Genomic DNA, 21,382 nt, shown 5'->3' on the forward strand with positions numbered 1-21,382 from the left:
ATGGCAGAGGTTGTAGGGATCGGGTATTTACTTTGAAGAAGTACGGGAGAAAAGCCTAAAAAACAGGGATATGTATGTGGCATTAATGGATCGGGAAAAGGGCATTGATAATTTGACAGAGTGGTTAGTGGAAGATCATAAGAATATATGGTGTGGGGGGTAACGCAAAAAGCAAAGCTTTTATCAAGGTTAAGGCATGTGTACGGTAGGAAGAAAGGAGAGTGACTATTCCCATTAAAGGGTTGGTCTCAGTTGGGTGTGTGAGTCACATGGTTGTTAAATTTTTTTTGGGAGGGGGTGGTTAGGAGGTAAATCCAAGGTTTTGCAGAGATAGGCAAGAGCAGTCTGTTGGGGAGAAGGGCCGGGATTGAGTCAATTTTTGTTCGCCAATGATACAGCACTGGGGGCTTTTTGGATGAGAAATTGCAAAGTTGGTGACTGATTTGGAAATAAGGTAAAAGGAGAATGTTGAAGTAAATGAAAATAAGAGCAAGGTTATTAGGTTGAGGGAAATTTAATTGGGATGTAATTTTAAAGGGAGAAAAATTGGGGGAAGTGAAGTTTTTTCCCAATCTGGAGTGGACTCAAAACGAAGGGAAACCGGGAAGCAGAAGTGAGTCATAGGAGGGGGAGGGGGGGAAGGCTGGGAGCACAAAGAAATTGGGGGAAAGAGAGAACATTATCTCAGAAGTATGTTTGAAGGGTTATGTTCCAAAAAAATTTAAGGGTTCAATGGGAAATTAAAGGTTTTCGGGGGGGAGATTTGGAAATGAATGTTTGAGGAAATATGTGGGGTGAGGGGTTTTTATCAGAATAATGAAAGGGAAACGATTGTGGTAATAAAAAGTGTGGTGAGAGGCGAAAAAGGTGGGTTTTAAATGGTTTGGCCCTTAAGAGAATGATGAGGGGAAAGGGGTTAACAAAGAGGAATATGTGTCAATTTAAAAGGGGAAAAAGGAAATGGGAACAAATGGGGGTGAAGGATGGGGTGAAAAAGATTTGGGGGGGGGCCCGAAATAGGGGGTGAAAGGCTCAGGAATGAATGATTGGAAAAATGTGTATACCGGGGTTCCATGCGTCAAAGATTGAACCCATGTCGGGGGAAACCATGGAAGTTTTTTGGGGAAATTTAATTGTCATGTTGAGCTAAGTAATAATGGATATATTCCAGTCTATGTTCCTTAAGGCATTACATATTTGCAGTCCAGAGTTTATTGATGATGAGTTTGAGAAGATATATTCTATTGGATAGGGGTGCCATTTCATGTGGCTGGAATGATGAAAATTTAATTGTCATGTTGAGCTAAGTAATAATGGATATATTCCAGTCTATGTTCCTTAAGGCATTACATATTTGCTGGAATGATGAAAATTTAATTGTCATGTTGAGCTAAGTAATAATGGATATATTCCAGTCTATGTTCCTTAAGGCATTACATATTTGCTGGAATGATGAAAATTTAATTGTCATGTTGAGCTAAGTAATAATGGATATATTCCAGTCTATGTTCCTTAAGGCATTACATATTTGCTGGAATGATGAAAATTTAACTGTCATGTTAAGGTGAGTAATAATGGATATATTCCAGTCTATGTTCCTTAGGACATTACATATTTGCAGTCCAGAGTTTATTGATGATGAGTTTGAGAAGATATATTCTATTGGATAGGGGTGCCATTTCATGTGGCTGGAATGATGAATATTTAACTGTCATGTTGAGCTGAGTAATAATGGATATATTCCAGTCTATGTTCCTTAGGACATTACATATTTGCAGTCCAGAGTTTATTGATGATGAGTTTGAGAAGATATACTCTGTTGGATGGGGGTGCCATTTCATGTGGCTGGAATGATGAAAATTTAACTGTCATGTTGAGCTGAGTAATAATGGATATATTCCAGTCTATGTTCCTTAAGGCATTACATATTTGCTGGAATGATGAAAATTTAATTGTCATGTTGAGCTAAGTAATAATGGATATATTCCAGTCTATGTTCCTTAGGGCATTACATATTTGCAGTCCAGAGTTTATTGATGATGAGTTTGAGAAGATATATTCTGTTGGATGGGGGTGCCATTTCATGAGGCTGGAATGATGAAAATTTAACTGTCATGTCGAGCTGAGTAATAATGGATATATTCCAGTCTATGTTCCTTAGGGCATTACATATTTGCAGTCCAGAGTTTATTGATGATGAGTTTGAGAAGATATATTCTATTGGATGGGGATGCCATTTCATGTGGCTGGAATGATGAAAATTTAGCTGTCATGTTGAGCTGAGAAATAATGGATATATTCCAGTCTATGTCCCTTAGGGCATTACATATTTGCAGTCTAGAGTTTATTGATGATGAGTTTGAGAAGATATATTCTATTGGATAGGGGTGCCATTTCATGTGGCTGGAATGATGAAAATTTAACTGTCATGTTAAGGTGAGTAATAATGGATATATTCCAGTCTATGTTCCTTAGGGCATTACATATTTGCTGGAATGATGAAAATTTAACTGTCATGTTGAGCTGAGTATTAATGGATATATTCCAGTCTATGTTCCTTAGGGCATTACATATTTGCAATCCAGAGTTTATTGATGATGAGTTTGAGAAGATATATTCTATGGGATCCAAGTATCCTAGATATTTCATTGTCAAATCCACAAGTTGGCAAAGAAATAATTTTATAGAGTTGAACCCAAAGCTCCCCTTGACACCAAGAACTTTTTAGCTCTCCCTTTTGATAATGATTTTACTTTACTTCCCATGTTGCTTAAACCCTTTAATGTAAATGTTGCCTTCAGCAACAATAGCACTATAAAGAATATCTTAATCGGGAATTAACCAGAACGCTCTGCTGGATGCATCTATAAAGTGCCATGTAGAAACTGTGATAAGTTTTATGTTGGGCAGAGTGGTAAGGATCTTCCTGTTAGACTTGAGCAACATAAATATAGTATAAGAACAGGACAAGAATCAAATGCCTTGTTTCATACCGTTAAAAACTATGATCATTGTATTGACTGGAGTAATGCCATTTGTTATTACCTTAGATCTAACTCCAAGACCACAAGAAATATCACTGAATCTTCTATTATCAAATACACAAAAAATTGTAACCTTAATATTAGTGAAGGTCTATACAAATTGGATTGCTTTATTGTTGATAAAATTTGTAAACAGTTCCCCTTCTTGTCCACATAATAAGTGTATGATATGCTTGTTGTCAGTCTTGGACACACCTGACCTCCATTTGGGTAGTCACTTGTTTACCAAATGGCATCCTAGCTTCGTCTCTTTGTTGTGTATCAATTGACTGTCATATTTCTTTCTTGCATCTCCCCTGATGATGTCATTATTACACAAGTGCACTTGGAACTTATCGTGTTTCATTTCCCCATGGACTCATATGAACATATACACATGTAGATATTCACACTTGCATGCCTTGTATCCATTCCTGGCACCACCCCAACCCAAAGGAAACAGCATCACTTCCCCCTGGTTCAGTGAGGTAGCACCAGGAAAACAGAAAAAAAAAAGGCCACATTTGTTCACACTCAGTCTCTAGCTGTCATGTGTAATGCACCAACACCACAGCTCCCTATCCACATCCAAGCCTCACAGATTTTTCCATGGTTTACCCCAGATATTTCACATGCCCTGGTTTATTCCAATGACAGCACATCGACACTGGTATACCACATCATTCAAATTCACTCTATTACCTCCAGCATATTCAGGCTTGGATTGCTCAATATCTGTTTCACTCCATTCTTCCATCTCCAATTTGATCTCTTTCTTCTCCTTGTTCCCTCCACTTCTGAAACATATATCCTCTTTGTCAACATTTCCTCACTCATTCTCTCCATTTGTGCAAATCATTTCAATGCAACCTCTCCTGCTCTCTCAACCACACTCATTTTATTTCAACACAGAACCATGGCCCCTTCCCAACTTATCGCTCACTTTCCCATCCATGGGTCCATTCTCTGCCATGTCCACAGACAGATATCTAAAGCACTTCACTTCCTCCAATTTTTCTCAATTCAAACTTAGATCCCAACTAACTTGTCCCTCAACAATGAGGAATGGTGGAAAGCATGTATAGTGCCACTGTACAAAGGCAAAGGGGATAAAGGGAAATTGTATGGGAGGGTATTGATTGAGAAGGTGAAGGCATGTACAGAGCGTCAGATTGGGGAGATGCAGTGTGGTTTCAGAAGTGGCAGAGGTTGTAGTGGATCAGGTATTTACTTTGAAGAATGTACAGGAGAAAAGCCTAGAAAAACAGATGGATATGTATGTGGCATTAATGGATCTGGAGAAGGCATATGATAAGGTTGACAGAGATGGTTAGTGGAAGATCATAAGAATATATGGTGTGGGAGGTAAGCTGCAAGAAGCAAAGCTTTTATCAAGGATGTAAGGCATGTGTACGAGTAGGAAGAAAGGAGAGTGACTAGTTCCCATTGAAGGTTGGTCTACAGTTGGGGTGTGTGATGTCACAGTGGTTGTTCAATTTGTTTATGGATGGGGTGGTTAGGGAGGTAAATCCAAGAGTTTTGCAGAGATAGGCAAGTATGCAGTCTGTTGGGGATGAGAGGGCCTGGGATATGAGTCAATTGTTGTTCGCCAATGATACAGCACTGGTGGCTGATTGGAGTGAGAAATTGCAGAAGTTGGTGACTGAGTTTGGAAATAAGTGTAAAAGGAGAATGTTGAGAGTAAATGTAAATAAGAGCAAGGTTATTAGGTTGAGGGACAAGTTAATTGGGATGTAATTTTAAATGGAGAAAAATTGGAGGAAGTGAAGTGTTTTCCATATCTGGTAGTGGACTCAGAAGCGAATGGAACCATGGAAGCAGAAGTGAGTCATAGGATGGAGGAGGGGGCGAAGGTTCTGGGAGCGACAAAGAATGTGTGGAAAGAGAGAACATTATCTCAGAGAGTATGTTTGAAGGATTAGTAGTTCTAACAATATTACATGGTTACAAGGCATGAACTGTAGATAGGATTGTACAGAGGAGGGTAGATGTAATGGAAATGAAATGTTTGAGGACAATATGTGGTGTGAGGTGGTTCGATCATGTAAGTAATGAAAGGGAAACAGATATCTGTGGTAATAAAAAGTGTGACTGAGAGAGCAGAAGAGGGTGCGTTGAAATGGTTTGGACATATAGAGAATGAGTGAGGGAAGGTTAACAAAGAGGATATATGTGTCACAGTTGAAGGGAACAAGGAGAATGGGATACCAAACTGGAGGTAGAAGGATGGAGTGAAAAAGATTTTGAGTGAATGGGGTCTGAATATGAAGGAGGATGAAAGGCATGCATGGAATAGAGTGATTTGGAACAATGTGATATACCGGGGTCGATATGCTGTCAACAGATTGAACCAGTGTCTGGGGTAAACCATGGGAAGGTTGTGGGGCCTGGCTATGGATAGGGAGCTGTGGTTATGGTGCATTACACATGACAGCTTGAGAATGAGTGTGAGCATATGCAACCTTCTTTTGCCTTTTCCTGGCACTTATCTGCTGATGTGAAAGGTGGCAGTGCTGTTTCCTATGGGGCAGTGTGGCGCTGGAAATGGCTGGAGGCAAGTATGTATTTATGGCAAATATGTATGAAAAGGAAAATGTATATGTATGTGTTTGTATATGTATGTATATGGTGATATGCATATGTACTTGTATGTGCGTGTATGTATACATGCATATACAAGAGAATGGTTTTTTTATTCATCTGTTTCCTGGAGCTACCTCACAAAAGCAGGAAACAATGATCAAGTACAACAAATATAATAAATAGTCCCAAGTGATACTATGCTGTATATTTCATGCTTGTAAGACAGACTGCAGAGAAGAGAAAAATAGAGTATATCAACTTTTCACAAAAGAGCTTTAAAGTTTACATGATATCAGCTTGTTTCAAATAATATTCATAGGCTGTACATGTCACCCTTGGGATACCTAGACAACTTCCAATATGTTTGTTTCTGAGGGCCATGACTGGATGGTTCATGAATGATGTCTGTTTGGGGAGACAGATGCTCTTAAATGATGGTTACTTGAAGGAGTGGATGCTCACAAATAACGGCTATTTGAAGAAGCATACACTTTGCTATAGATGAGCTTTTCATAATCACGTCCTGTGATATAACCTAAGGTGTGGCAACAGGATTTGTGAGTCGTGGCAACACTGTGGTTGTCATTGTGTGGTATGTGGGTGGAATACTGCTGCCCACTGTATTATCTATCAGATCCTGCAGATATATGACATGACAGGTCCAACTACTTGCTTGTTCAAGCTCTTTTATCAGTCAATCATCCTACTTTTATGTTACATACATTTCAAGTATTACATAGGTTGCTGTATTAAATGTCATAGGATAATTTACTGTGTTAACTTACATATGCAATTGAGTAAGTAAATCGTCCTCTTGTGTCCAGTGTTGTAACATGACGCCCACCATCCACTGCATAGACGTTTATCTTACCAGCATGATTTCCTGAGGCTACATGATTACCTTCAGGAGAGAACACAACAGACCAAGCTTCAACTGGGCCACAGTCAATTGTCTGCAACTGAAGTAAAAAGTCATTTATCATGTATGAGTCTGAATGGAACAAAATGGGTGGAAATGAATGTTTTGAATACCTAGGAGTGGACATGGCAGCAAATGGAACCAAGGGGGCAGAAGTGAGTTATAAGGTGAGTGAGGGAATAAAGGTTCTGGAAGCACTGTAGAATGTATGGCAAGACAGATCATAATATGGGAAGGCAAATATGGGTATGTTTGAAGATATAGTAGTCCTAGCATTACTACATAGATGTGAGGCATGGGCATATAGATAAAACTGTGCAAAGGAGGTTGGGTGTGTTGAGATGAAGTGTTTGAGGACAATATGTGGTGTGAGGTGATTTGATCATGCAAGTAATGTAAGGGAAGCGAGAGACATGTGGTAATAAAAAGTGTGGTTGAAAATTTTGAAGAGGGTGTCTTGAAATGGTCTGGACATATAGAATGAATGATGAAGGGTTGGCAAAGATGTATTTGTTAGAAGTGGAGGGAACATGGAGAACAGGAAGACCAAATTGAAGATGGAAGGATGAAGTGAAAAATATTTTGAGCAACTGGGGTGTAAACATGTAGGATAGTGAAAAGTATGCACAGGATAGAATGAAATGAAATGATGTGGTATACTAGGGTTGACGTTATATCACTGGGCTTAACCAAGGCATTTGAAGTGTCTGGGGTAAACACTGGAAAGGTCTGTGGGTCCTGGTTGTGGATAGGGAGCTCTGGTTTTGGTGCAGTACACATGACAGCTAGAGAATGGATGTTAGCAGTTGTGACCTTTCTTCATCTCATCGGGGCACTACATCGCTAACATGGGAAACAGCAATGAAAAATGAAAGGAAAAAGTAAAGTGTCGGTTTTGATCTATAAACACTTATCTCTCCAGAATCTGTTTTCTTATGTTTTCCCTTTCCTTTCTGATGATCTACTATAGGGATTTCTGTTAAGGAATTCAGATCAAGTTATGGAATCTCAATTAAGATTCCAATCATTCTTGTTCGCCTATATCCTACACCAATTATTATTTTTCTTTTTTCATAATAGGTGACATGGCATAGACAAAAACATGCCCAATTTTGCCATCCACAATACAAGGATAAGGGAAACGATTTCTACCAAGGATTCCCTGTGAATCATAGAAGACAACTAAGTGGGCAGGAGAAGGGAGCTGGAGACCCTCCATCTTGCATTTCAGTTGCTAACTGGTGGAACACAAGAAGGAGCAAAGCAAGGTCTGCTCATATTCCTCAGAGGGTCAGGCTGTGGTGTATGAATGTGTGTTGATGTAACCAAGATGAGAAGAATGGAGGGATATGTATGTATGAAGAAAGGAACTAGGATGTTCTAGGTCTGAGTGAAACAGCTCAGGGGTATGGGGAAAGAATGATTTGGGAATGTCTTATGGGTAAAGTCAGGGGTTCATGAGAGGGTGAACTAGGGAAGGGGTAGCACTTCTGATGAAGCAGGAATGTTTGAGAGTGTAAGAGAGTTCTAGACTGATTTGGGTTAAATAAAAATGGATTACAAGCAATGGGCAATTATTAGTGTTTCTGCATCTGGCCTGAGAATAAAGATGACAAGAGGTGAGTGTATTTTGGGAGCAGTTGAGTGTGAGTGTTAGCAGTTTTGATGCATGAGGCCGGGTAGTAGTGATGGGTGACATAAACATGAAAGTGACTAACATGGCAGGTGAGGGTATAATTGGGGAGCAAGGAGTATTTAATAAGGAGAATGGAAATGATGAACAGTTTGTGGAGTTGTATGTTGAAAAAGGACCGATGACTGGGGTTATCTGGAAAAAAAAAAAAAAGGGACATCACTAGTATATACTCTACTGACAATGAAAGGGAGGGCTCAAACAGTAGTAGCGTCAACCCCTCCCATGACCTTTCCCTCTCTAAGTTACCTGCCTCTTTTTCTATTCACTATACCAACATTTCATAATCTAATAATCTCTCTTCTGATAAACACCATCTGTCTTGTACCTTTCCTAAAATTATATCTCGGACCAAATTGGAAGAGAGCATGGGAGGAATGCTGTGCCAATGTTATTTATATGTTTTACTAAACCTGGATGCATGGATGGGCAAACAATATGGAAATGTCTCACCTTTTGCAGTCATAGGTTATTCAAGAAGCTGAGCATTGTAATGGATGTTTAATATAGGAAGTACCTGTTTCTTAATCTCTTAACTCTTTGATGTATAGAAAAGTGTGTGCTGCACATCAATATCAATATAATAATATACTGCACAACGGTATGAAAGTCATGTGGAATAGATTTGTGACAATTTCGTATTTTCTTTATGATAATTTAAAAAAAAAATTAGCAGCAGTGCCAAGGGCATTTTGTGCATCGTAAATCAAAACATACTGTCGGTGTAATTACCTATTTGTACTATATGGGGAGGGTATTTTTAAGTGATTGATTTATGCACATTAAATTTGTCATGCTTCTATTAGTGAGAAAAATGGGCTGTGGGAGAGTATAAAACATATCCAAATTGGCATTGTATTAACATTTCTGGAGAGAGAGGTAAATAATATCATCACATTGCTTTGCAGCAAAGGAATTTCGTAGGAAGTATTAATTATTAATTTCATCAATTTATTAACATTAAAATTAAATGAAGAGGTTGTGAGATCCTGTATGCAATGTGATATCACTTGAATTTCAGGCTAACACCAGTGCTATCATCACTGTAGACCTGACCTCCAAAGTATTAGATCCAAGGGACTTTGGAAGCCATATTACGGAAATACAATGCATCATATGCTTCAAAATACTGTGATCAAAAAATCTCAGAAAATAATTATATCAAATAATATTGAACAGAGCATGTACAGAGCATCAGATTGGGGAAGAGCAGTGTGGTTTCAGAAGTGGTAGAGGATGTGTGGATCAGGTGTTTGATTTGAAGAATGTATGAGAGAAATACTTAGGAAAGCATATGGATTTGTATGTAGCATTTATGGATCTGGAGAAGGCATATGATAGAGTTGATAGAGATGCTCTGTGGAAGGTACTAAGAATATATGGTGTGGGAGGCAAGTTGTTAGAAGCAGTGAAAAGTTTTTATCGAGGATGTAAGGCATGTGTACGTGTAGGAAGAGAGGAAAGTGATTGGTTCTCTGAATGTTGGTTTGCGGCAGGGGTGCATGATGTCTCCATGGTTGTTTAATTTGTTTATGGATGGGATTGTTAGGGAGGTGAATGCAAGAGTTTTGGAGAGAGGGGCATATATGCAGTCTGTTGTGGATGAGAGAGCTTGGGAAGTGAGTCAGTTGTTTGCTGGTGATATAGCGCTGGTGGCTGATTCAGGTGAGAAATTGCAGAAGCTGGTGACTGAGTTTGGTAAAGTGTGTGAAAAAAGAAAGCTGAGAGTCAATGTGAATAAAAGCAAGGTTATTAGGTACAATAGGGTTGAGGGACAAGTCAATTGGGAGGTAAGTTTAAATGGAGAAAAACTGGAGGAAGTGTCAAATTGGGAGGTAAGTTTAAATGGAGAAAAACTGGAGGAAGTGAAGTGTTTTAGATATCTGGGAGTGAACTTCGCAGCAGATGGAACCATAGAAGCGGAAGTGACTCATAGGGTGGGGGAGGGGGCGAAAGTTCTGGGAGCATTGAAGAATGTGTGGAAGTCGAGAACATTGTCTTGGGGGGCGGAAATGGGTATGTTTGAAGGAATGGTGGTTCCAACAATGTATAGTTGCGGGGCATGGGCTATAGATGGAGTCGTGCGGAGGAAGATGGATGTGCTGGAAATGAGATGTTTGAGGACAGTGTGTGGTGTTAGGTGGTTTGATCGAGTAAGTAATGAAAGGGTAAGAGAGATGTGCGGTAATAAAAAAGAGTGTAGTTGAGAGAGCAGAGGAAGGTGTTTTGAAGTGGTTTGGTTACATGGAGAGAATGAGTGAGGAAGGGTTGACAAAGAGGATGTATGTGTTGGAAGTGGAGGGAATGAGGAGAGGTGGGAGACTGAATTGGAGGTGGAAGGATGGAGTGAGGAGGATTTTGGGGATCGGGGCCGGAACATGCAGGAGGGCGAGGGGCGTGCAGGGAGTGGAGTGAGTTGGAGCGATGTGGTGTACCAGGGTCGACGTGCTGTCAATGGATTGAACCAGGGCATGTGAAGCATCTGGGGTAAACTAAGGAAAGTTCTGTGGAGCCTGGATGTGGAAAGGGAGCTGTGATTTCGGTGCATTATACGTGACAGCTAGACACTGAGTGTGAACGAATGTGGCCTTTGTTGTCTTTTCCTAGCGCTACCTTGCACACATGCGGGGGGAGAGGGTTGTTATTTCATGTGTGGCGGGGTGGCAGTGGGAATGAATAAGGGCAGACAGTATGAATTATGTACATGTGTATATATGTATATGTCTGTGTGTGTATATATATGGCTATGTTGGGATGTATAGGTATGTATAGGTGCGTGTGTGGACGTGTATGTATATACATGTGTATGTGGGTGGGTTAGGCCATTCTTTCATCTGTTTCCCTGCGCTACCTCGCTAACGCGGGAGACAGCGACAAAGTATAATATAAATCATAATATTTAACATTTACACAGACAAGACTTTCCCCATAAAAGATACAAGAGGGAAAGGAATAAGAGTGCACAGAAAGGAGGATGGAGGTTGGGGATTTTGAAAAAGCACTGTGGAAAATGCAAATGATGATCCAAAACATTTACATATGTTCATCAGGAACAAAATCATGGTGAAACAACTAATTAGGCTAAGGGACTTACATGGAAGAATTTTTGAGGATGATCAGGAACTATGTAAGAAGTTGAATGATAAAATCAAAATTGTTGTCACTGTGGAGGACAATTATTCACCAGGGAATGGAATATAATCAATAGAAATGACATAATCAGGCTATCAAAACAACTTGACCCACATAAATCCCTGATGAAGTCTCCTTATACATGCTGAAAGAATGTTCAGAGATACTTGATAGACCACTAGAAATGTTTAGGAAGTCACCAGTGGAACATGAAGTTCCAAAGATGTGGAAGAAAGCAAATGTGCATATATTTAAGAAAGGGGATGAGGAAACAGCAATGAACAACAGGCCAGTCTCATTAATGTGTTTTTTTTTTTCATGTCAACAGAAATGACATAATCTGGCTATCAAAACATATTAATCCATATAAAGCCCTGAGGAAATCTCCTTACACATGCTGAATGTTCAGAGTTTGTAAAACATTGAAAAGGGTAACCTGAAATAAAATGAATGGCTAATTGCACAGGAGAAAGTTTCTAACCAGGAGACAATATACAAAACCAATCTTCTCGATTTCTATGACAGGGTGAGCTCCATCTCGGATCAAAGAAAGGGTTGGGTAGACTGCGTGATCTTTGGATGCTAAAATGCCTTTGATAAGGATCCTCATGAAGATTACTCAAGTAATGCAAAGTTTGCAATATTTATCTGTATTTGTGAAAGCATTAATATTTTGTATTTCCTTATTCAACTTGGCAATTTTGTGCAATATCTTTTCAATATGACTGGGCAGTTTTCTCCCAGTTTTTCTCTGATGTTTCAATGATGGTCATCAAGTTCTGTCAATGTGCATATGCTGGCTTCCTATGATTCATAATAGTCAAAAGGGGGTAAACACTCAGGGAAATTCCCCTACCCTCTCAGCAAGTCCACTCACATTCTCATGCTTATATGTGAAAAAAGTTACAACCCAGTCATGATTGCATTAAACAAAGAAGTATGAAAAATTGTACTAAAACAATGCCTTCCTTTGTTGGAGTGACTAAATAAATTGTAATAAGTTTTTGAAATATCATCATGAGATGAAAGTTCCCAGAAATTCTGATTTTTGTGATAAATGATAACATAGTATTTAACATTGTTTGCAATAAAATTCTAAAGTTATTCTTACCTGTTCACCTGAATGGAGATTCCATAATCTAATAGTAGAGTCCAAAGAGGAAGACGCAGCTGTGGTTCCAGCAGCATTAACATCAACAGATATAACCCCAAGTGAATGACCTTCAAGTGTATGCAGTGGAGACAGCTCTCCTTCAACCCCATCACCAGACCAGCGCCATATTCTTACTAAATCATCTAGTCCTCCACTTACGACATACTTCTGTTCCCTAAAAATTTATGGCACATCTTAATGCAAATATCAGAGGACAAAATTTTAGAATATTCATCTGAAAAGGCAGGATCATGTATTACAGAAGGTATATATTATTAAAACATGGATATACAGCATTTGAGATGTAAAGTTTGCTATAACACAAAAAAGCAGGCTATTTTCATTATGTTTTATGGTTAAGCCCTCATACATACCCAGAGGAGTCCATATTGTTGTTGCCTGAAGCACTTTCTTAATGAAAGGGTTAAAGATAAAGTTGCCCGGACCATTTTCTTAGGGAGCAAATGAAAAACAATGCTGCTTGGACCACTTTCTTACAGAAAGAAAGAAAGATAATGGTGCATGGACCACTTTTTTGAGGAAAGAATGAAATATGATTTTACTTGGACCACTTTCCTTAAGAAAGAATTAGAGAGAATGGTGCCAAAAAAACCAAGTTGTGTAGAATTCTAAACATCTTACTTTCCTCTGAACATAAACCACATATTCATCTATATACAACTACCAATTGAAAGTTCATTCCAAAATTTACCAATACATGGATAAAGGCAACTAAAGGGGATGGGAGCAGGGGCTGGGAACCCCCCTCCTTGTATTTTAACTTTCTAGAAGGGGAAACAGGAGAAGGAGTCACGTGGGGAGTGCTCATCCTCCTCGAAGGCTCAGATTGGGGTGTCTAAATGTGTGTGGATGTAACCAAGATGAGAAAAAAGGAGAGATAGGTAGTATGTTTGAGGAAAGGAACCTGGATGTTTTGGCTCTGAGCGAAACAAAGCTCAAGGGTAAAGGGGAAGAGTGGTTTGGGAATGTCTTGGGAGTAAAGTCAGGGGTTAGTGAGAGGACAAGAGCAAGGGAAGGAGTAGCACTACTCCTAAAACAGGAGTGGTGGGAGTATGTGATAGAGTGTAAGAAAGTCAACTCTAGATTGATATGGGTAAAACTGAAAGTTGATGAAGAGAGATGGGTGATTATTGGTGCATATGCACCTGGGCATGAGAAGAAAGATCATGAGAGGCAAGTGTTTTGGGAGCAGCTGAATGAGTGTGTTAGTGGTTTTGATGCATGAGACCGGGTTATAGTGATGGGTGATTTGAATGCAAAGGTGAGTAATGTGGCATTTGAGGGAACAATTGGTGTACATGGGGTGTTCAGTGTTGTAAATGGAAATGATGAAGGGCTTGTAGATTTATGTGCTGAATAAGGACTGGTGATTGGGAATACCTGGTTTAAAAAGAGAGATATACATAAGTATACATATGTAAGTACGAGAGGTGGCCAGAGAGTATTATTGGATTACATGTTAATTGATAGGTGCGCGAAAGAGACTTTTGGATGTTAATGTGCAGAAAGGTGCAACTGGAGGGATGTCTAATCATTATCTTGTGGAGGCGAAGGAGAAGATTTGTAGAGGTTTTCAGAAAAGAAGAGAGAATGTTTTGGCGAAGATAGTGGTAAGATAAGTGAGCTTGAGAAGGAGACGTGTGTGAGGAAGTACCAGGCGAGACTGAGTAAAGAATGGAAAAAGGTGAGAACAAAGGAGGTAAGGGGAGTGGGGGAGGAATGGGATGTATTTAGGGAAGCAGTGATGGCTTGTGCAAAAGATGCTTTTGGCATGAAAAGCATGGGAGGTGGGCAGATTAGAAAGGGTAGTGAATGGTGGGATGAAGAAGTAAGATTATTAGTGGAAGAGAAGAGAGAGGCATTTGGACGATTTTTGCAGTGAAATTATGCAAATGAGTGGGAGATGTATAAAAGAAAGAGGCAGGAGGTCAAGAGAAAGGTACAAGAGGTGAAAAAGAGGGCAAATGAGAGTTGGGGTGAGAGAGTATCATTAAATTTTAGGGTGAATAAAAAGATGTTTTGGAAGGAGGTAAATAAAGTGCGTTAGACAAGGGAACAAATGGGACCTTCAGTGAAGGGGGCTAATGGGGAGGTGATAACATGTAGTGGTGATGTGAGAAGGAGATGGAGTGAGTATTTTGAAGGTTTGTTGAATGTGTTTGATGATAGAGTGGCAGATATAGGGTGTTTTGGTCGAGGTGGTGTGCAGAGTAAGAGGGTTAGGGAGAATGATTTGGTAAACAGAGAAGAGGTAGTTAAAGCTTTGCAGAAGCCGGCAAGGCGGTGGGTTTGGATGGTATTGCAGTGGAATTTATTAAAAAAGGGGGTGACTGTATTGTTGACTGGTTGGTAAGGTTATTTAATGTATGTATGACTCATGATGAGGTGCCTGAGGATTGGCAGAATGCTTGCATAGTGCCATTGTACAAAGGCAAAGGGGATAAAAGTGAGTGCTCAAATTACAGATGTATAAGTTTGTTGAGTATTCCTGGGAAATTATATGGGAGGGTATTGATTGAGAGGGTGAAGGCATGTACAGAGCATCAGATTGGGGAAGAGCAGTGTGGTTTCAGAAGTGGTAGAGGATGTGTGGATCAGGTGTTTGCTTTGATGAATGTACATACAGTGAGAAATACTTAAAAAAGCAAATGGATTTGTATGTAGCATTTATGGATTTGGAGAAGGCTTATGATAAGAGTTGACAGAGATGCTCTGTGAAAGGTATTAAGAATATATGGTGTGGGAGGAAAGTTGTTAGAAGCTGTGAAAAGTTTTTATCAAGGATGTAAGGCATGTGTACATGTAGGAAGAGAGGAAAGTGATTGGTTCTCAGTAAATGTGGGTTTGCGGCAGGGGTGTGTGATGTCTCCATGGTTGTCTAATTTGTTTATGGATGGGGTTGTTAGGGAGGTGAATGCAAGAGTTTTGGAAAGAGGGGCAAGTATGCAGTCTTGGAAAGAGGGGCAAGTATGAAGTCTGTTGTGGATGAGAGAGCTTGGGAAGTGAGTCAGTTGTTGTTCGCTGATGATACAGCGCTAGTGGCTGATTCATGTGAGAAACTGCAGAAGCTGGTGACTGAGTTTGGTAAAGTGTGTGAAAGAAGAAAGTTGAGAGTAAATGTGAATAAGAGCAAGGTTATTAGGTACAGTAGGGATGAGGGTCAAGTCAACTGGGAGGTAAATTTGAATGGAGAAAAACTGGAGGAAGTGAAGTGTTTTAGATATCTGGGAGAGGATTTGGCAGCGGATGGAACCATGGAAGCGGAAGTGAATCATAGGGTGGGGGAGGGGGCAAAAATCCTGGGAGCCTTGAAGAATGTGTGGAAGTCGAGAACATTATCTCCGAAAGCAAAAATGGCATGTTTGAAGGAATAGTGTTTCCAACAATGTTGTATGGTTGCGAGGCGTGGGCTATGGATAGAGTTGTGCGCAGGAGGGTGGGTGTGCTGGAAATGAGATGTTTGAGGACAATGTGTGGTGTGAGGTGGTTTGATCTAGTAAGTAATGCAAGGGTAAGAGAGATGTGTGGTAATAAAAAGAGTGTGGTTGATAGAGCAGAAGAGGGTGTTTTGAAATGGTTTGGTCACATGTAGAGAATGAGTGAGGAAAGATTGACCAAGAGGGTATATGTGTCAGAGGTGGAGGGAACTAGGAGAAGTGGGAGACCAAACTGGAGGTGGAAAGATGGAGTGAAAAAGATTTTGAGTGATCGGGGCCTGAACATGCAGGAGGGTGAAAGGCGTGCAAGGAATAGAGTGAATTGGAACGATGTGGTATACCGGGGTATATATATTAAGAATATATGGTGTGGGAGGCAAGTTATTAGAAGCAGTGAAAATCTTTATCTAGGATGTAAGGCATGTGTTTATGTGTAGGAAGAGAGGAAAGTGATTGGTTCTCTGTGAATGTAGGTTTGCGGCAGGGGTGTGTGATGTCTCCATGGTTGTTTAATTTGTTTATGGATGGGGTTGTTAGGGAGGTGAATGCAAGAGTTTTGGAAAGAGGGGCAAGTATGAAGTCTGTTGTGGATTAGAGAGCTTGGGAAGTGAGCCAGTTGTTGTTCGCTGATGATACAGCGCTGGTGGCTGATTCATGTGAGAAACTGCAGAAGCTGGTGACTGAGTTTGGTAAAGTGTGTGAAAGAAGAAAGTTAAGAGTAAATGTGAATAAGAGCAAGGTTATTAGGTACAGTAGGGTTGAGGGTCAAGTCAATTGGGAGGTAAGTTTGAATGGAGAAAAACTGGAGGAAGTAAAGTGTTTTAGATATCTGGGAGTGGATCTGGCAGCGGATGGAACCATGGAAGCGGAAGTGGATCATAGGGTGGGGGAGGGGGCGAAAATCCTGGGAGCCTTGACGAATGTGTGGAAGTCGAGAACATTATCTCGGAAAGCAAAAATGGGTATGTTTGAAGGAATAGTGGTTCCAACAATGTTTTATGGTTGCAAGGCGTGGGCTATGGATAAAGTTGTGCGCAGGAGGGTGGATGTGCTGGAAATGAGGTGTTTGAGGACAATGTGTGGTGTGAGGTGGTTTGATCGAGTAAGTAACGTAGGGGTAAGAGAGATGTGTGGAAATAAAAAGAGCGTGGTTGAGAGAGCAGAAGAGGGTGTTTTGAAATGGTTTGGGCACATGGAGAGAATGAGTGAGGAAGGATTGACCAAGAGGATAGATATGTCGGAGGTGGAGGGAACGAGGAGAAGTGGGAGACCAAATTGGAGGTGGAAAGATGGAGTGAAAAAGATTTTGTGTGATCGGGGCCTGAACATGCAGGAGGGTGAAAGGAGGGCAAGGAATAGAGTGAATTGGATCGATGTGGTATACCGGGGTTGACGTGCTGTCAGTGGACTGAATCAGGGCATGTGAAGCATCTGGGGTAAACCATGGAAAGCTGTGTAGGTATGTATATTTGCATGTGTGGACGTGTATGTATATACATGTGTATGGGGGTGGGTTGGGCCATTTCTTTCGTCTGTTTCCTTGCGCTACCTCGCAAACGCGGGAGACCGACAAAGCAAAAAAAAAAAAAAATATATATATGTGTGTATATGAGTGGATGGGCCATTCTTCATCTGTTTCCTGGCGCTACCTCACAGACGTGGGAAACAGCGATCAAGTATAATAAAATCTATAAATAAAGAATATAAATCTATAATTACTACTGCAGGATTATAATTTTTTTTCATTCCCATTTACCATGCTAGCAAGATAGTAACAGGAAAATTAGGTAGAATTAGTAGGTAGAGACATTAGATAGATGATGTCAGTAGGAACATTCGGTAGGAACCTACGCTAACACTGCGCTACAGTTACCCTCTACCAGTGGCCGGTTAAGGGGGAGGCATTAAAGGTTAAGAAGCATCTCTGGAGTTCACTAGATACAAAGACTCTCTTGTCATGGCCACCCCCTTGAGGGAGTTCTAGCTGGGAACAGGCATCAAAGATATAGACAGATGGCAAGAACTAGTGGTACTACTCACGTGTCAGGCAAGTTGCACTCATTATTTCGGTTTTCTTGATTTTCTTTATTCTCCTCACCATTCTCTTTCTCTTTATCTCCATTTGAGGTATCTTTACTCTTTTCTTCTGGGATGAAATGTCCCCAGGCACATGCCCAGATGCCTTCCGAATGGGCATTTTCGCGCTTGGTTAACAGGGAAAACTGAAATGTGAAAAAATTTGTGTAATACGCAAGTATCCAAGTAAAAAAATCAAGACTGACCATAAAATCACTTGACAATTTTGCTGGTATGTCTAACCCAATGGAAAAAATTCTATATACATATGACATAATTATCATGGCAAGCCTATTTGTCTAAACAAATGAAAAAAATATTTTTATTTTCTTTATTATACTTTGTCGCTGTCTCCCGCGTTTGCGAGGTAGCGCAAGGAAACAGACGAAAGAAATGGCCCAACCCCCCCCATACACATGTATATACATACGTCCACACACGCAAATATACATACCTACACAGCTTTCCACGGTTTACCCCAGACGCTTCACATGCCTTGATTCAATCCACTGACAGCATGTCAACCCCGGTATACCACATCGCTCCAATTCACTCTATTCCTTGCCCTCCTTTCACCCTCCTGCATGTTCAGGCCCCGATCACACAAAATCTTTTTCACTCCATCTTTCCACCTCCAACTTGGTCTCCCTCTTCTCCTCGTTCCCTCCACCTCCGACACATATATCCTCTTGGTCAATCTTTCCTCACTCATTCTCTCCATGCGCCCAAACCACTTCAAAACACCCTCTTCGGCTCTCTCAACCATGCTCTTTTTATTTCCACACATCTCTCTTACCCTTACATTACTCACTCGATCAAACCACCTCACACCACACATTGTCCTCAAACATCTCATTTCCAGCACATCCATCCTCCTGCGCACAACTCTATCCATAGCCCACGCCTCACAACCATACAACATTGTTGGAACCACTATTCCTTCAAACATACCCATTTTTGCTTTCCGAGATAATGTTCTCGACTTCCACACATTCTTCAAGGCCCCCAGAATTTTCGCCCCCTCCCCCACCCTATGATCCACTTCCGCTTCCATGGTTCCATCCGCTGCCAGATCCACTCCCAGATATCTAAAACACTTCACTTCCTCCAGTTTTTCTCCATTCAAACTCACCTCCCAATTTACTTGACCCTCAACCCTACTGTACCTAATAACCTTGCTCTTATTCACATTTACTCTTAACTTTCTTCTTCCACACACTTTACCAAACTCAGTCACCAGCTTCTGCAGTTTCTCACATGAATCCGCCACCAGCGCTGTATCATCAGCGAACAACAACTGACTCACTTCCCAAGCTCTCTCATCCCCAACAGACTTCATACTTGCCCCTCTTTCCAAAACTCTTGCATTTACCTCCCTAACAACCCCATCCATAAACAAATTAAACAACCATGGAGACATCACACACCCCTGCCGCAAACCTACATTCACTGAGAACCAATCACTTTCCTCTCTTCCTACACGTACACATGCCTTACATCCTCGATAAAAACTTTTCACTGCTTCTAACAACTTTCCTCCCACACCATATATTCTTAATACCTTCCACAGAGCATCTCTATCAACTCTATCATATGCCTTCTCCAGATCCATAAATGCTACATACAAATCCATTTGCTTTTCTAAGTATTTCTCACATACATTCTTCAAAGCAAACACCTGATCCACACATCCTCTACCACTTCTGAAACCACACTGCTCTTCCCCAATCTGATGCTCTGTACATGCCTTCACCCTCTCAATCAATACCCTCCCATATAATTTACCAGGAATATATATACATAAAACTTCAATTTGTTTATGGATGGGGTTGTTAGGGAGGTGAATGCAAGAGTTTTGGAAAGAGGGGCAAGTATGCAGTCTGTTGTGGATGAGAGAGCTTGGGAAATTAGTCAGTTGTTGTTCGCTGATGATACAGTGCTGGTGGCTGATTCGTGTGAGAAACTGCAGAAGCTGGTGACTGAGTTTGGTAAAGTGTGTCTGAAAGAAGAAAGCTGAGAGTAAATGTGAATAAGAGCAAGGTTATTAGGTACAGTAGGGTTGAGGGACAAGTCAATTAGGAGGTAAGTTTGAATGGAGAAAAACTGGAGGAAGTGAAGTGTTTTAGATATCTGGGATTAGATTTGGCAGCGGATGGAACCATGGAAGCGGAAGTGAATCATAGGGTGGGGAAGGGAAGCGAAAGTTCTGGGAGCATTGAAAAAATGTATGGAAGTCAAGAACGTTATCTTGGAAAGCAAAAATGGGTATCTTTGAAGGAATATTGGTTCCAACAATGTAATATGGTTGCAAGGCATAGGCTATAGATAGAGTTGTGCAGAGAAGGGTGGATGTGCTGGAAATGAGATATTTGAGGACAATATGTGGTGTGAGGTGGTTTGATCGAGTAAGTAATGAAAGGGTAAGAGAGATGTGTGGTAATAAAAAGAGTGTGGTTGAGAGAGCAGAAGAGGGTGTTTTGAAATGGTTTGGTCACATGGAGAGAATGAGTGAGGAAAGATTGACAAAGAGGATATATGTGTCAGAGGTGAAGGGAACGAGAAGTGGGAGACTAAATTGGTGGTGGAAAGATGGAGTAAAAAAAGATTTTGAGTGATCGGGACCTGAACATGCAGGAGGGATGGAAAGGTGGCAAGGAATGATAGTGTGAATGGTGAACAATTGTGGTATACGGGGTTGACTGCTGTCAATGAGTAACCAGGGCAGTAAGCATCTGGGTAAACATGAAAGTGTGTGGTGGGCGAGATGTTTGAAAGTGGTGTCTTTCGGGCAATTAATGTACTAGGAAGCTGAGACCAGAGTGGATACGAATGTGGCCTTGTGCTGATTACTAGCATAATCGCGGACCAATGGAGGGGGAGGGGGTGTTATTATCATTGTATTGGTCGGGGTGGCGTGGAACAGAATAAAGGCAGGCAAGTATGAATGAGTACATTGGATATTGTATATATCGGTAGGTTACTATTCATGAACTGAATCAGCATATATATATATATGGTGTAAATGCATTGAGAAGTGATTAAGTGTGTATATGTGCTGTGTGGACTGTATGTATATACATGTGTATGGGGGTGGGTTGGGCCATTCTTTCGTCTGTTTCCTTGCGCTACCTCATTAACGCGGGAGACCAGTGACAAAGCAAAATAAATAAAAAATATATTGTATGTATATGCATGTTGTATACAGAGTGGATGGCCATATATCTTCTTGTATACGTGTAGGATCTTTCTTCGCTGTTCAGCATACCTCACAGATGTGGGAAATGCGATCAAGTATAATAAAATCTATAAATAAAGAATATAAAT

General features: G+C 40.6%; 2 protein-coding genes across 3 annotated transcripts in view; one reads left to right on the forward strand and one right to left on the reverse strand.

Annotated features, from left to right (window-relative positions):
- The window catches only part of LOC139757900 (uncharacterized), an 86,097-nt gene extending 67,815 nt beyond the window's left edge, over positions 1-18,282 (reverse strand). The window contains exons 1-3 of the mRNA XM_071678835.1: positions 18,023-18,282; positions 12,483-12,699; positions 6,413-6,586 (exon numbers count right to left, since the gene is read on the reverse strand). Of these exons, the coding sequence (XP_071534936.1) occupies positions 6,413-6,586; positions 12,483-12,699; positions 18,023-18,267 (636 nt within the window). The 5' untranslated portion in view covers positions 18,268-18,282. The remainder of the gene's footprint in view (positions 1-6,412; positions 6,587-12,482; positions 12,700-18,022) is intronic.
- The window catches only part of LOC139757901 (electron transfer flavoprotein beta subunit lysine methyltransferase-like), a 251,269-nt gene that overhangs the window by 131,671 nt on the left and 98,216 nt on the right, over positions 1-21,382 (forward strand). The gene's annotated exons all lie outside the window — the stretch shown is intronic.

The sequence above is a fragment of the Panulirus ornatus genome, chromosome 28 (assembly GCF_036320965.1).
Source record: "Panulirus ornatus isolate Po-2019 chromosome 28, ASM3632096v1, whole genome shotgun sequence".
Classification (NCBI taxonomy): Eukaryota; Metazoa; Arthropoda; class Malacostraca; order Decapoda; family Palinuridae; genus Panulirus; species Panulirus ornatus.